Source organism: Nyctibius grandis, chromosome 14 (genome assembly GCF_013368605.1).
Source record: "Nyctibius grandis isolate bNycGra1 chromosome 14, bNycGra1.pri, whole genome shotgun sequence".
In the NCBI taxonomy this organism is placed as follows: domain Eukaryota; kingdom Metazoa; phylum Chordata; class Aves; order Nyctibiiformes; family Nyctibiidae; genus Nyctibius; species Nyctibius grandis.
The window spans coordinates 10,713,165-10,730,086 of record NC_090671.1 but is presented as its reverse complement, the minus strand read 5'-3'; the positions used below and the strand labels follow the sequence as shown (position 1 = coordinate 10,730,086).

The following is a 16,922-nucleotide window of genomic DNA, read 5'->3' as shown; positions in this document are numbered from 1 at the left end:
GAGATCACGATTAGCCAGTAAACTTGCCCTTTCAATTCACTCAAAGCTGCTACATCAATCTATTCCATCTGTGCTCTCTGAACCTTTCATTTCCAATAGGTTCAGACTAATTCAGAGCAGCCAGGGAGGCTGACAACACATTTCTTTCACATTCTCAGGGCTACGTGCTGACATCTTAAAAAGAATTTAGAAATAAATATAATACCACTTCTTTCACACAACAAAATCATTTAGTTGAATTCCATTAAGGAAACACACAGGTATAATTAGGAATTGGTCCATGACTCAAACAGCCATTTGCCCCCATGGTGGTCTAACCATTCCACTCTAATAAAATAAAACACTCCTGTAACCTTACAGACTTTGACCTAAAAGCTGGATGCCTTAAGAATCAAGATGCACATAATTTAAAAAAAATTGTAAATGATGCAGATTAGTAAGCATTTGTAGCACTCCCTGCATCTTCATACAAACTAATAGCAGTGGTACTTGTGACACATTTACAATTCCCAGATGGCATTTGTGTACTACTATGTACATTCTGGCGATGGAAGAGAAAATGGGGGTCGGAAACAGGAAGCCTACGCAAGATATGATGAGCCATTAAGACTTACCAATTTAGTCACAGCACTAGTTCATAAGGAAAGAAAAAAAACAAGTGACTAAGAACTGGGAACTGCCTGGGTGATAGGCAGATGTGAGAGATCTCACACAATAGTAGTCTGTAATGCTTAGTACAGAACTGAAAGCCAAGAGAAAATGCTAGGCTGGCCCAGGTCCATGATTATGAAAGGGGGATGCTCAGCTTTTTGGAAACGGTTGCAATGGCAGCCATTGGTGATGGCTGAAAATGACCACCGCTATGTGACTGGGGCAAGGAAATAAAATCCAAATTTCTTCCTAGAAACTCCTGTCTTACATCATAATTACCATACTGCAGCCTCTATCATCAGTGCTACAGAATTCAGCTACTCAGAATTAGTTTGGTCGGATTAAGAATATAAAGAAGTTTCCAAAAATCTTTCAACTCACTCATCAAAATACTCAGCATACAGGCAAGTAATTTCCAGGAAAGGTCCGCCATAATAGTTTTCCACAGCCAAATTATAAAAATTCTGCACATTTCTCCTGTAAAGCTAGACCTTGACTCCAAAAGACTTATTGTTCCTTGCTGTGTTTTCACAGCACTTCGCACAGCTTTCATTGCAATATAAAATATTATGTCATTTCATTATTTCTTTCTCTTAAATTGCATGGTATCTATTGTACCACATAATACATAATTTCTCTGTTACCAGCACATTTGATGACTACCTGTCCAGGGCAGAAGGCAAGTTCTGTTGCGAGAGCCGTGCAATCTACTTCAATTGAGAACAAAACAAAAAACTTTTCAATATCACCTTTTGCCAGCAGGTCAAGGAAGGACACCAAGGGCATTTGCAAAGTGTGAGAGCTTCCATTATGCAAAGGAAAGAACGCTGAGAAAAGACCTTTACTACTGGAAAAAGAGGTGAGAATTAATAAGCTCGCATGAATGAGGAAATATTTTACTGCAAAAACAGAAGGAGTTATTTTCAACCACTGAATATAAAGAAGTAACTGAACATCAGTTATCTTAGTTTTCCTTTCAAGTGGGTGAAATTAAGTACAAACCATTACCCATGATATTATTATGAAAACAAGCAAAAATCTATCTAGCTGTTTGAGACTTGAATTTATCATAGGCAAAATTAAGATTTATTTATTCCATGAAAAATTATGGTAGTTCAGTATTTATTTTAGTCTGAAACTAAAGTTAAAATTTCAGTTGTCCTTCACCAAAGATGTTCCACTGATTTAAAAATTCCAGAGCGTTTCACTTGTTTTGCTGAACGGAGCAAAGCTGCTTTTCCAGTTTTTCAGTATTAAGACTGCATGGTAGGTGCCCAATTCCCATTCACAGAATCACAGAATCACAGAATGTTAGGGACTGGAAGGGACCTCGAAAGATCATCTAGTCCAATCCCCCTGCCGGGGCAGGATTGCCTAGACCATATCACACAGGAACGCGTCCAGGCGGGTTTTGAATGTCTCCAGAGAAGGAGACTCCACAACCTCTCTGGGCAGCCTGTTCCAGTGTTCAGTCACCCTTACAGTAAAGAAGTTTTTCCTCAAATTTAAGTGGAACCTCCTGTGCTCCAGCTTGCACCCATTGCCCCTTGTCCTGTCAAGGGATGTCACTGAGAAGAGCCTGGCTCCATCCTCTTGACACTTGCCCTTTACATATTTATAAACATTAATGAGGTCACCCCTCAGTCTCCTCTTCTCCAAGCTAAAGAGACCCAGCTCCCTCAGCCTCTCCTCATAAGGGAGATGTTCCACCCCCTTAATCATCTTCGTGGCTCTGCGCTGGACTCTCTCTAGCAGTTCCCTGTCCTTCTTGAACTGAGGGGCCCAGAACTGGACACAATACTCCAGATGCGGCCTCACCAGGGCAGAGTAGAGGGGGAGGAGAACCTCTCTCGACCTGCTAACCACACCCCTTCTAATACACCCCAGGATGCCATTGGCCTTCTTGGCCACAAGGGCACACTGCTGGCTCATGGTCATCCTGTTGTCCACTAGGACCCCCAGGTCCCTTTCCCCTACGCTGGTCTCCAACAGCTCTGTCCCCAACTTGTACTGGTACATGGGGTTGTTCTTGCCCAGATGCAGGACTCTACACTTGCCCTTGTTATATTTCATTAAATTTCTCCCCGCCCAACTCTCCAGCCTGTCCAGGTCTCTCTGAATGGCTGCGCAGCCTTCCGGTGCGTCAGCCACTCCTCCCAGTTTTGTGTCATCAGCGAACTTGCTGACAGCGCACTCTAATCCCTCATCCAAGTCATTAATGAATATATTGAATAGAACTGGTCCCAGAACCGACCCTTGCGGAACTCCGCTAGACACAGACCTCCAACTGGACTCTGTCCCGCTGACCACTACTCTCTGGCTTCTTTCCTTCAGCCAGTTCACAATCCACCTCACTACCCGATCATCCAGACCACACTTCCTCAGTTTAGCTGCGAGGATGCTGTGGGAGACCGTGTCAAACGCTTTACTGAAATCGAGATAGACCACATCCACAGCTTTACCATCATCTATCCACCTCTATCAGCTAAGTTCTTTAGCCAGAATATATCTGCAAGAAGCACTTACAGTGATTTTGGGAACCACTTCAGAAAAACAGCTCTGACCCCTTGCCATTTTGTGTAGAAGTGATTGTATCCACTTAGTTCAAACTGCTTTAACTAATGTGAGGGCAATTTTGCAGTTTGGTAGGATATGAGTTTTATAGGATAAGGTTGAGCATATGTGTAACTTGACCCTGGGCTATGGTATAGGAATGTGTGAGGGAGTCTGAGGACATTAGACCTCCTGGGATCATTCTGGTGACGGGCATTGTCTGTGCACATACTATCTGCCTGAAGTGGGCCACAGAGCACAGGAAGCAGACATACTGATTTTCCTTATTATGCTGTCTTCACAATCCCATTCTTCACTATCATTTCTTACTCTGCAGAGTAGCAGCACAGAACAGATTACAGAATTTGATCTTTATTTCTTCTTCTTGTCTTCCAGCTTTCATAAATTTCTTCTTGCTCTCAGTCTTAGTTTTCTGGCCTCCCAGCCTAGGTTTCCAATTATTTTCTGGTAACTCCTATAGGTCAGTACTACAAGTTCAATGTCATCTCAGAAATCTAAGATTATATAGTTTGTTGTCCTTCTGTTCATTTCAGTGCTAAAAAACAAGACTTGGACTTGCAATTGGAAGGAAAACAGTAATGGCACTGACCTATAATTAAGGAGGCAAGCAAAAGTGCAAGAACTATGGAAGAATTCACTTGCTGAGCATCTGAGAGAAACATTTATTCCGTCATTGGGGAAGAAAATGAACAGGTACCAGAAAGCAGCATTTGCAAAGGACTAGTCGAATTTAGACTGGAACGAATACAATAGATCAGCTATTCCTAAGACAGATGTCAAAGAAGCATAAAACATCAATGAAACTGCTACAATAATTCCATAGGCTCCAGATGAGATTTTGATAGTGCCTGTCTATCAGAAGAAGATAAAACAAGTGTGAGAATGTATAGTTTCTCTGATAAATTGATCAAACTGGCAGAAAACAGCTGCAACAAGTCAAAGACCATACCCAAGACGTTGAGGGAATGGTGCAGTGCCACCACAGACAGGAAGACTAGGACGGCTGCTATTCTCAGGTTTAAAACACCAATGAGAACGTACTTACTAGGAAAAAAAATGATGGGCTTTAGCACTCCACAGTATGAACTGAAACACTAGAAAAGTCCTGTTACACCAAATAACATCCTGCAATGCTCTCTTTGCATTTTGGGGGAAATTTTTCTTCGTCCCTTGACCTTCACTGTCTCCCAACAACCTTCCAAATAGAAGTTGTAGGCCATAAAGACTTAAGGTTTGACAGAACTAATTACCTGAGAGATTATCCTATGACCTACTGCAACAGCTGAAATCATCTGAGTTCTGCGAATGCTCCCCCCTGCACCTAAAGGCAGTTACTATCAGGACATCTCTGTGAGGGATCTTCAGGTTTGAATTCACTGTTCCTGATTTAGACTGCCAAAGCCTGGATCTGTTAGCACAGCAAATACGCTGCCAAATTCATCGTTCTCTGAAGCTGCTGAAAAGAGAACAGTTGAGAAGAATCTCTTCATGAACGATCCTTTTTATTATTATTGATGCAATTTGATTATTTGATGAGAACATATAATGCATACGAAGACTTTCTAAACATCAGGGCTATAAATACCTTAACAAAGGTCTGCTATATATAGTATTCTCCACTTACAAGCATTTCTCTTTTCTCAGGGTCTGATCCAAACCACATGCATAATTCTGATAGGAATAGACGAAAGGATGAAAGGAGCATATGACTGCATTGAAATAAAAAGAAAACAAACAAATAAATGCTTCAACAGTGACTATTGTACCATTACTCTGATCTATTGCTACTCAGATAGAGTCTAAATAAAAAGGCAAAAGACACAGCTGATGCTGCTACCTGTATTTTAAACTACTGCAGCAGAAAGAGCAAGGAATATTTACAGCAATATCCAAAGTTATGATAGGACAAAGGGGGGAAAAAAGGTAACAGCAGCAGCAAACAACTGTGTAAGGATTACAGATCTTAGGAATTTACCTTAGTTAGCATATCATTCATTACATAAATGAAGCATTAACAAAACCAAAGAGAAAGTAGCACTGAGATACCACTCAAAATATCAACTTGCTGGATAGCATTTGGGAAACACCATTTTAATTCTCAAGGAATTCATAGTGATATTTGCTTTATATTTTTTCTAACCTGAAATTGGATCCATTAAATTCAGTCTGAATTCTGGACCTGGAGAAGCTGGGTGATTTCAAAAGGCAGCAAATCCAAAGAAATCTACAAGGATGCAAACATGAGAACATAAAGGGAACTTGTACTTGGATGCAGTATTGCTAAGATGGTCCACAAGCTTTCAGCCAAACTAGCCAGAAAATGTAAGAAAATCTGCAAACAGCAAAGATTCACATAATCTGAAAACTTCATATGCACAGCTCTGCTGTTGACCATTTATTAAATGATGATGGAACCGTCTGTTTCTTCAGCTGCAAAGAAGTGATCTTGCCAATTTTCTCACAAATGGTACCACCATGTGCATATTCCACAGGTTAGAAATGCTAAACGTCTACCACACAAAGGTTCCAAAGCTCGTAACTTATGAGTGGCTCTTTTACACAAAGACATTGCACATCTCAGAATATACTGAAAAGCTACCTTAGCCTTGTGGCCTATTCACTCAAAATGCCACTAAAGAATAGGATTGTGTCTTATTCTCTGTGTGCTCTTATCAAGCCAGCTCGGAAGTTCAGAAGAACCCATTGATTTTGACTGTTTCAATTGTCATGTCCCATTAATAACAGAAGAGATCAGCCAACAGTTTCTTTCACCAGTCCATCTCATCACCACCGCTACCCACTACGTTTGCAACTTACTAACGTGAAGGAGCTTAAAGTAAACTCTGAAGACTTGAAGGGGCAGAGAAGGAATGAAACAGTTCTAAAATCTGTAACATCTGCCAAAAAACATTTTTTCATTCTAAGTGGTTTGCTGCATTATTAATACAGATATTCAAAATCTGGTGGGTTTTTTTTAATAGTTTAGTGACTTGGATTATAAAAGAAATATAAAAACATCTTCATGATATCTTTTTATAAGAAGCTTTTTACGTTCCCTTTATCATGTTGCTGTTTGAAAAGGTTTAGATAGCTTATTAATTGTAACATCATGGGATGGGATCTACTTAAGCTCTTAGAATTTTTTACTCACACAGATGCTTTCATTATATCTTTATTTTTTCCCTTACCCTGCTCTTCTTTTCTATTCTTACAGGCCTCTGAGTTGTTCTTGTTGTCCAGCAATCAGGACAATCAGAATGCCACGTTCCAATTTCTAACTCAGCTACTAGTAATTAATTATTTTAATGTGGTAAAATGTACATTCTCATCTGAGAAGAGGGGCAGATGCTATATAAACAGCAAGTAAAACAGGTCCTGCTCTGAACAGCTTGTATTCTGAGTAGACAAGATGATAGTTTAAAAGGGAAAGCAGAGAACTTAAGTGATTCTCCAAAGGTTACAGAAAGTCTGTGGGTACCCTGACTCCTAAATCACCATCGTGAACCACTACATTCCTCAGCTTTCCGAAAGAAGAGAACTCCAACAAGGTAAAATGATTGCATTTCTGTAAAAGGATAATAATACCTGACTAAAAAATGGGACAGGAAATAATGCTTTATAAGGTCATTTAAAAAAAATAAACTAGTACTATTAGAAGACCATTCCAAGCCATCGGTCATTTTCCTATTTTGAAGTCTATCAAATAGAGATATTTCTGCCTCCGCAAAATATCAAAGGGTATGTAATCCTCAGTTTTGTTGGAGGAGCCGATGTTCATGGATAGCTTTTCTGAAGAGATTTTTGTTTATTTTTAAAAATACAGAGCATGCTGTCAGGGCTGTAGTACAGGCTGGCTCAGTGGAAACCCATTAAAACCACTTTACTGGGCAGATGGTGTCAAAGAGTCAGAAGTATATAACAGAATCCTACTGTGCACAAGTGTTCAGTATGCAAGAAATCATCTCTTATCAGACAACTGCTGCAGGGGACACAGTCAACCACAAAGGAGAGAACAGAGCACAGCTAAAGTCATGATGGCTTTACAACTGTTTGCCCAATAATATGGACAAGGATACGGAATTGGAGAACCTTAACTGATAAACCCTGAGTAAACAAGGGAAGATCTATGGAGAGGATCATATCAAGCTTTGAAAACCAATACATTGCTTTTATTGTTATTCACTGAAGAAGTAACTACTCTTTGTCATTAAGAGCAATATCACAACTCAGAAAGAGTAAAATAAGATTTGGAAAGTGTCCACTAAATTTTGCATCACCATCTTCTCACACCCTGATTTACAGGACTGCTGAGCAGTTGGCATTTCAGCAGGATTTCTAAGAATGGTGCAAAGAAACTCATTAGAGGCATCTGGAAATAGCGGCCTTGCCACTACGGTCTAGAACATGACAAATTTCAATTAGTCATATATCGGATGTGCAGTAGCACACTAGCAGATTATGACACACTCCTTTTGCATATGTTCCTTTTCCATCCTCTTCTACAGAAGGTAGGCCAACTTTCGCAGTGTTTTCATATGAGCCTAATTCTGTAGGCGAGCTTAACATCTAATAAAGCACCTAACTCTGAGTTAAATAGATCCTATGATCTGAGTTAAATAGATCCTAAACAGAATAGACACAGTGAAAATTAGTGTAAGTGGGACAGATTAGTGAAAACTCTACAAGTATTCAGCACACGCTGCTTACAAGTAACAAAGTGTGGTAATAAACTTACAGAGTGTGTATGCACCTCTTTCCTCTGCTGAGCGGAATCACGATTGCTTAATTCTGCCCCAAGTCCCATATTGTTGACCACATAAAGGTGTCCTTCTTCAGCTCAAGAGGTACAGGCTTGTGAACCTGAGCAAATTAGATTCTATTTTTATTTCTGAAAACGTGCTAAAGATGACAGGAGGGTAACTGCTGATACACGGCGTCTTTACACATTTATTACACTGGGAAGTTTTGTCAGAGCTGACTAGTTCCTTCAACAGTAGCTCAAAACACAATCCACTGAAACATCATCAAGACCTCCTTCATATCAGGAGAACCTGGCAATACACCCCATATTGCTAAGAGCAATGCAGGAAGTTAAATGTAGGAATTTGTCGTGCATAGACAAGAAAACTAACTACCAAATGTGTACTACCAAATTAAAATTAACCGAGCAAAACTGATTACATTAAGATAGAGATGCAAAACTTTGAAGGATAAATACAGATATTTCAACTGTAGGCATGTGCAAATCACCACTATTTTCTTTTCTTGAAGACAAATGGAATGAGTCACCACGGCTCAGGAGAAACTGGAGGATATGATTATGTGCTAATCCAGGATCTTTGGTAAGTGAGTGGACTGAAGACTAAGTGGTATTGTTTCCTTTCTTACACTATGGATTGGATTAAGATTCAGAGACACTATTGGCTAGTTTTCTCTGCCAGCTTTGGATTCCTCCTCTTGTACAATGAATTTACATCATGTATACTGAAGACATAAAATTCAAGATTTTAAAAATATAAATAAAAAGCAAGTAAGTGATGTTGAGGGCCAACAAAATTCAAGGTTCTGAGATCGTTTAGCATTAGGTGAAACTAAATTCTCTGACTTGGAGGATTTTTTTAGCTTGCAAGACATGCAGCCTCATCTATGTGAATATCTGGACATCTGCCTTGTCCCTCAGCAAGAGGTCTGCAGACTGCCCGCTCAACAGTCTGCCTACCTTGAAAGGAAATAAATCAAAAGGCTTGCTGTAGACCATCCTGGTTCAGCTAGAGAGGACAATTCTCCTGTTGCTTCTTAGTCTATCTCGTAAAGTTGTATACACCAAGAATAAAGAGTGTGTTGACATCTTTCCACATTTCTGCTTGGCATGCTCATTATTATTACCCCTGCTACTTTTTTCTATGTAACTAGCTAGCTCATTTATTTTGCTCTTTTTTTAGGATCTGTGTTATTCAATATCCTTCCCCCTTCTCATATTTTACAGTCTAAATGGTCATTTTTACATGTGGTTTTATTTTGCTTGCTCTAGCTGCAAAACTGCAAATTAATGAGGTCCAATGCGTTCCACCAAGGAGAAGCAGAGTTGTTAAGATTAAAAGACACCATTAGCAGAAAAGCAAATGAGTATAAAATTTAATAAATTAAGGCTGGAAAATGGTTACTAACCATTACTATGGCAAATTTCTGGAACACCTTATCCAAACCATCTCACACAGCATTGTCTACAAAAGTCTTTATTTACAAATAAAAACCCAAATAACTAAACAAACCAAATCAATTCAAAGTAACTTTAAAAACAGAGCTAGATGGGCCTGTGAGAAGGTGAAGTGAATATAGGAGGAGGGAAGAGGTCTCCTATTTTGTAAATTTGGGGAAATGTGGCATCAGCATAGACGCATCCACTACCAACCATTTCTACATGGTCTGTACAAGAAACAAAAATGTGTGCATTTTGCTGGGCAACCTTCAGGGAGACAATCATCTGCAACACAGAAAACTCCCTCCAGAAACCTTTCTGGAAACCTTAATTAAAAAAAAACAAACAGACTGAGGGTGTAAGAACAAACAAACATCCTCTGTGAGTACAGCGGAACCCTTTTAGGAAGTTAATTGACCCTACAGTGCAGATGCCATTAAGTGACTGGCAGCCTACTCCTATGTTGCTTCATTGAACCACTGCTCAATGTTGATTTAAGTGAACCTATGCGGCAGTTGATTAAAAACACTCACGCCATCAGTGATTGTGTCTGAAGTACTAAGGCAATACCAAACAGTTCAGAGAAATACTTTAAATTACTAGTTAGTCTCACTACAGTGTTTTTTCTCAACCCTTTTAAGGACAAGAGCCATCTAACTTTTTGAAAGAAATCCAGGCCATCTTACACAGGATTGTCACAAAGGTCTTTGTTTACAACCAAACACAAATTGGGATGCACTCTGAAAGCATCCTTGTTACTTCTGTTTCCTCCCCCGTTTTTTTCTGGCTTGCATGCATAAGGTTTCTGGCACTGGTTTCACAACACTGCTCAGATGTTCTATGAATCACCACTGGTGTGTGGGCCACAGGCTGAAAAATACCACTCCAGAAAACAGTCTACACTCTGAATTAAAGCCTACTAAAGGCAATGAAACTCTATATACTGACTGTAATGGGCTCTGGATCACACCCACTGTGGATCAATAGATGGATATAGTACCTTATATCACAGAGCTGGAAGTTATATCATCCTCTAGGTCAAGTTTAAGTCACACTACTAAAGTAGAAAATGGAAGCTTGCATAAATACTACATAGGCTGTACCTCCTTGGAGGATGAAGACTTTCAATCCATTAGCTCTGTGGGGCCATCAGACTAACACCTAACACTGGAATTAAGTCTATTCAATAAAAGTAGAAATCAAGGACATGAAGAAGCCAATCCTCATTCTACAGTTAATTTTTCCCCCATGGAGAAGGGTGAAGTAGCCTAACTTCCTCAAATATGTACTTTAAATCTGCTCATAATAATTAGTGTTATCTAAATGTCTCTGAACTATTTAAAATCCACTTCATTTGAACTGTCATTAATAATGCAGCAGGCAATATTACAAAGAAAATCAAGTAATTTAATGTAACACTTCATAAACCAAACCTGCGATGAATCTCAGCTGCCTCTTCAGCTTCTTTGCAATCAGTCTGTCTGGAGTCACGTTTATGTATCCTAGGACCCATGATAGACTGCCACTAGACTTGGCATCCACAACAACCTCAAGAGGTTGATTTAATGCGAATGCAGCATGAAAAATCAGATTATCTTTTGATTCTCTTTTATTAAATAAAACTGATCTTCATTGAATAAAGCTGCTTTTATTAATACCTAAAACACTGGTTGGTGTCACAGAGCCTGCCAGTCCTATGGAACTAATAAAAGAAAAGACAGAAGTAAAAAATGAGAACATTACAGGGAAATATTAGAAACCAAATCACATTAAGCCAGTATTGCAGCTGACAAATAAAACATGGGTCTAGCTGTAAAATTTTTTAGTTTAGTCTGAATTTATTATTTTTATTGAAAGAAAGCAAAATGGGGCTCCTCCCAGAAGTACACTGTGGCAAGAAACACAATAAGAGCAAAAAAGTGCAACTTAGTTTCCCCTTCCCTTGTATAATGTCTCAAACAACTGTAAGTTCAATGCAGCTGGGACAAAGTACAAAAACTTTGGGTTTGTGGGAACAGCTTGAACCTTAAGCTAGAAAGATTCCTTTTATCTTTGGGGTTTTAAAGAAAAATTTGTGTTTCTGCACATAGGCAAAGCTTACAAGAAAAACTCTTGCGACCACACCTGTAATTTATGCTCATCTAAGCAGTGGTCATCTGAAATCAGCATGCAGTGAATTTTCTATACACATCAATTGCACAACTAGAGCAACAGGTGCCTATGATGAGTCTGTCCACAAGTAATGTCAGCACTGTTACTTTGAGAGAAAGAATCTGTCCCTCATCATCACCATCAGAATCTGTCAACGTGAACTGAAATTCAACCCTAAACTCCTGTCTACTCACCACCAAGGAGGGGAAAAAAGAATATATATCTTAAATAAATAATCTTCAATTTTAATCCCATATACAGCACTATTTTCCATTACTAATATACTACCAGTGTTCCAGAGCAATGAACTCCAAAGCAGTGCTGAAACACAGGTTGTTGCACTCCTCAGCTTTTATATTAAGTCCACAGTGCACTTCAATGTCAGTGGAAGATCTGCACATAAGATCTTCAGAAATGGCCCACAGCCTTCTGGAAGATGGAACATAACTAACAAGCCCAACTGTGTAGTTCTTTGTACACCACTACCCCCACTGAAGCCAGTGGATGCACAAGTGGGATTAAAGTGAAAGAAAGTGGCTTCTTATACAACTGCAATTCACAAAGATATAATCCTCTGAAATAATCAGTGAAGCATTTTAGCAATGTGGACAGAATGACACATTCTGATACTAAGTATCATCATGGAATCAGTAAAATTGTGTAGAGAAAGCCAAAGATAAGAGTTTGTCCATAACAAGACAAAAAAATCTACAGTATAAGATTCAATGGAAATCAAGGGGGTTCAAAGAGTACTGTAACATGTATAATTCCAAAGGAAATAGAGGCAATTTAAAACCAAATATCCAGATACGTCTCTCCTATAATGTAACCAAAACTAAATGTTTGGGGATTTGGTTTCTGGGAGATTTACGCCCCCCACACTTTCCTATAATAGAAGATTGGCATCACTGCAAATGTACTACCCACATCTCTAGCCTATGGGGAGCACTCTTAGGGGTATACAAGCTAATCCTGCCTAATACAGTCACCAAGCATCCACATCTATAAAAACTGAGATAAAAGAAAATCAAAACAGCAGCTATGTGGCCTGGGATCTCATTACAAAGCAACTTGCAGGAAGATTTCAGCCCAGGATGACAGAGAAGAACATGGAATGCTCAGCAGAGCGCAGGCAGAAAAGTCACTAAAATATTCACTTGTTTTGCTACTGTCAACTTAGACCTGGAATTTGAAATTAATTAAACCATTTTTTTTATCTGACATCATAATGTAAAAGGCTCCTCAATCTTAAGTCTCACAATATACATCCTAAAATTGTTTAGCGTTTTACAGGAGATGCTCAGCTCACTATAGATTTAAGCCAAGCATGGAACCTGGTGTTTGTTCAAGTAAAGTATTAAAGTTTTTGTTCTACTCCAATGAAGCTAATGAGAGGTTTTCCCCTTAAACAAGGGAACAAAAGGCCTGCATTATTGTGCCCGTTGTACTAGTCTGTGTTTTCATTAACGTCAACTGGGCTTGGATATTTTTTAGTTGAAGATTTCTGAAGAATTTTCTTTCATAGTTGACACCAAATAGCAAAATGCCCAACTGACTGAGGGTAGCATTGGCTCCTGAGGACTGACTCAAGAAAACTCCTAGTTGAAGACAAAGCTGTGAAATGCAACTGCCCCCATAACTACAGTTATATAGCCTCTGTCCTTTGTTTATATATATATATATATGTACACACACATATATATATAATTAGACTGACAATATATTAAAATACATGAATTATATCATCAGTGACAAATTGTTCTGATAAGAACATGAAGCTCATTATTGAAAACAACATTTCATTTCTCAGGCTGGAACTATTTTCTGCATTTACAAGATAAAAGCAAAGCAAAAACGCAATAGTATTCTCAAGTCTTCAACATTATTACCTGAAAGATTTGGAAACTGTGCAGTAAAAAGGTGCGTTGCCATGGTTCTGAGTAATCAGCAACAGACCTATACACAATAGACAGCTGATTGCTGTTGCATGTTAAAAGATTTTTTATCTCTTTAGGAAAACTTTGTCATCATGTCATAAATGAGAGGGTTTTTCTATTAGCAACAGAAAGGCATCAAAGAAACATGCCCCGTAGTAGTAATCAAGTCTGATTATTTTTTTGGTTTTCATCTTCTTATGGAGTGGGGGGAATCAACCTTTTACATTGTCAAGTTTATACTGTAAATCTCTGGAACACTCTGGTCTTTTCAGAGTGTACTAAGGCACAGTAGTACAGACAGAGTCTGTAACCAAGTATGGAAATAGACAATTACATTAAAGATAGATATCTGTATTACTAAACAGCAAAGAGTCCCAGCAATCACACAAGAGTATATTGGATATCTGAAGTGCAAAATAAATAGCACAGACAATACCGGTAATTCTAATGGGATATTGTGCATCTGATTTCAAGACATATCAGATTTAATGAGACTTCACATTCAAAATACATAGAAAAATCTCACTTGTCAGTTTTTATAGCATTTTTTCCACCTAAGAGACCTCCTTTCCAAGTCTAATTTTCTGCCTATGTCTATCTTTCAAAGGAGATGTAAGTAACATTTAAGAATAAAATCATATATGAATGTTATAATTGCTGAGCTGGCAATAAAACAATCACTGTACTCTGTAGGACTGAAACGCCACTCATACTCCAATCTTGGAATAAGCTGCAATCTCAGGCAAGTATTATTTTAATGCAGTGTCAAGGCTGCAAACTGAAACACACCAAAAAAATAAGAGATGAAAAAGTTAATATTCTTGCTGCATTGTTAGCCTATCCAAAGTACTGATAGCTTAAAATAAAACACATAATTTACAACCTAGCTGGGAAATCAAAAGCTACTGGTGTGCAACGCGAATGAAGCAATCTTTTGAAAAGACTGACTCCCAATCCCTGCTGCTAATGCATTTCCAATTGCAACTTCAAAACTGTACTTACGTAGGCGCTGCATTTAGGTAACTTATAATTTTGCTCCTTTCTTTCTTAACCTGTTCTAAGGAAAAAAGGAGGAGAACGGAATTTGATACAGGGAACCATCACAGAAATAAATAGCTGTGTATTTTGCCTTCTGACAGTAAGTTCATTTCTGTATACAAAGTAATTAGTAAAAATAACTCACTTAAAAAAGAAAAGTGCTGATATCTGGAAGTGTAAAGGGGTGTTAAGAATAACTAATACCTTTTTCAAATATGGATGTTTATAAGCAGAACTCTTTAGCAGTATGTTTGAAAAAACATAGATTAAATGCATATGCTATTATTCCTCTCTGAAGACTAATCATTTGTGAACTTTAATTTTGTTTTCCTGCCAAAATACAGCTATTGATGCACAATGTCTTCTCAGTACAGATGTGTATTTTTGCTAATTTATATTCCACAGGAATGCTCAGAATCATCTAAATTAAGTACTGTAAAAATGCATTCACCTTTTGGCTGAGGCCATCGATGAAAACTTCAAGTTCCAAAGAGGATTTAAATGCATACAAAAATGTGTGGATTGTCTATATGCTGGTTTTCTGATTCTTACTGTAAACACATTCGAGGGCAACAAGGTATCACTGAGTCATCTGAAGTCATGCTGTCAGGACATTCAAACTCTATTCAGCACGCAGAATATCAAACACATGGTTCTGTCTCTCATCACAGCTTTTAAACGTTTCAGCAAGCACATATTTCTCTGGTCTGGTAAAACATTGCCAGCCAGTCTGAGATACAGGATTCTTAATATGAAAAAAATACATAGAAGATAACGGTGGGGCAGCTAGATCCAATAGCTTGTACCCCTGAAGATTTCAAATTTCCAGGTAACAAACCCCTCGCAATGCAAAGTGATTGGATACCAGCTCAGCTCATCACCAGCATCTACTACATGATCAAAAGTACAATAGGCAGGTAACAAATGCCTCAGTAAATGGGTAGACTGTTTGTCACAGCCAACCAAGACAAAATCCTGCCACTCAGGATTTTGCATCACGATATCTTTGTTTTTGACTAGCACATGACTCCCCCCAGGTCTTTCAGTCATGAATTGTGGGTATCAACATTCAAGGCATTACGGAGAGAGGGGACAGAGACTGTGCATGCAAAACAAACACGGAAAAAGATGCAGTGAAACAGACAGAAGAGATTGAGCCTTACCTTTGGAAAAAACTGCTGCCAGGCTCAAGAGGAGAGGTGACAACAGATGCCCCATATTGCTAATCCCAGAAGTGAACATCCTAGGGTTTGTGGCGAAGTTAGGGCTCAGTTTCACACACTTTGTAGTGAAAATAACAATCGGTCAACCGGAGTGGCTGCATTTTCAGAAAAGGTCATCTGGAGAGCGCAAAAGGCATTTCCTTCAGCGACAGGACTTACTTCTTCAGCTTTAACCCTCCCTTTTCTTCCCTCCTTTCTTCAAAACAGATGATGCTGTGAAGAAAACCCCTCTCCTCTCAAAAAATAAATAGGAAACAGTTCTGGTTAAACTCTCAGTCCCGAGCCTCAGTTGCCTGAGGCAGGCAAGCAGCCCGCTACGCCCGGACACCCCCGAGCCGGCAGGGGCTGTGGGGCTCCACGCCGCGCACCCCCGCCGCCCCGGGCGGAGACCCGCCTGCCCGCTCCTGCCGCGGCCGGGCTGCGCCTCACAAAGCCGGTGCCCGCATCCCGGTAAACAGCACGTCCGCTCCCCGGGCGTCACCAAAGTTTTCCTTTAGGTGATGCTGATCAGCCCAGAAATCATCCAGACACGGAGGCAGGGGTTTGTTGTTGCGCACTTTTTTTTTTTTTAAGTTCTCAATTTCTCATTGACTTGTTTGACTGTCTGCAAGAGAGGGAGGGGGCGAGCGCGGCTCCCCCCAGAAGGTCATTGCCACAGATGTGCTCACTGCTCTCGGGGCCGGCGGGCGCAGCGGCCGCGGCCGGCGGGGACCTGCCGCCCCAGCGGATGCTGCTCGGCCTGAGAGCGCTCCGGGGCGCCGGCCGCGGCCCCCCCGCCTGCCCGCCTCCTCCGGCCCCGGCCCATGCTACGCGTGCCGCGGCTGCTGTTGACAGAGACAGAGATTTGAACCGGGAGGTGTCGCGAAAAATAACAAAAAGGGGAGGGAAACAAATAAATAAATAAGCACACGACCCAAGCCCCGCCTCGCACCAGGCAGCCCCAATCCCCGGGCAGCGGGGCGCGGAGCAGGGCGGAGCGGGGCGGAGCGGGGCTGCCTGCCCGGCCCTGGGCCCCCGGCCGCGGAGGCGGCGGGCATCGGCGGTACCCGCGCTCCCGGCGGGCTCAGCCTCCGCAGAGGAGGGGCGAGGTGGCTCCGTGGGTACGAGCAGAGGGAGCATCCCTGGCGGCGCCGGTCCTTGGGGGGACGC

The 16,922-nt window shown here is 40.3% G+C and overlaps 1 protein-coding gene across 1 annotated transcript in view; it reads right to left on the bottom strand.

Moving 5' to 3' along the window:
- The window catches only part of TMEM132D (transmembrane protein 132D), a 250,263-nt gene extending 234,471 nt beyond the window's left edge, over positions 1-15,792 (bottom strand). Inside the window, exon 1 of the mRNA XM_068412770.1 lies at positions 15,714-15,792. Within this exon, the coding sequence (XP_068268871.1) occupies positions 15,714-15,792 (79 nt within the window). The remainder of the gene's footprint in view (positions 1-15,713) is intronic.
- Positions 15,793-16,922: the final 1,130 nt, after the last annotated feature.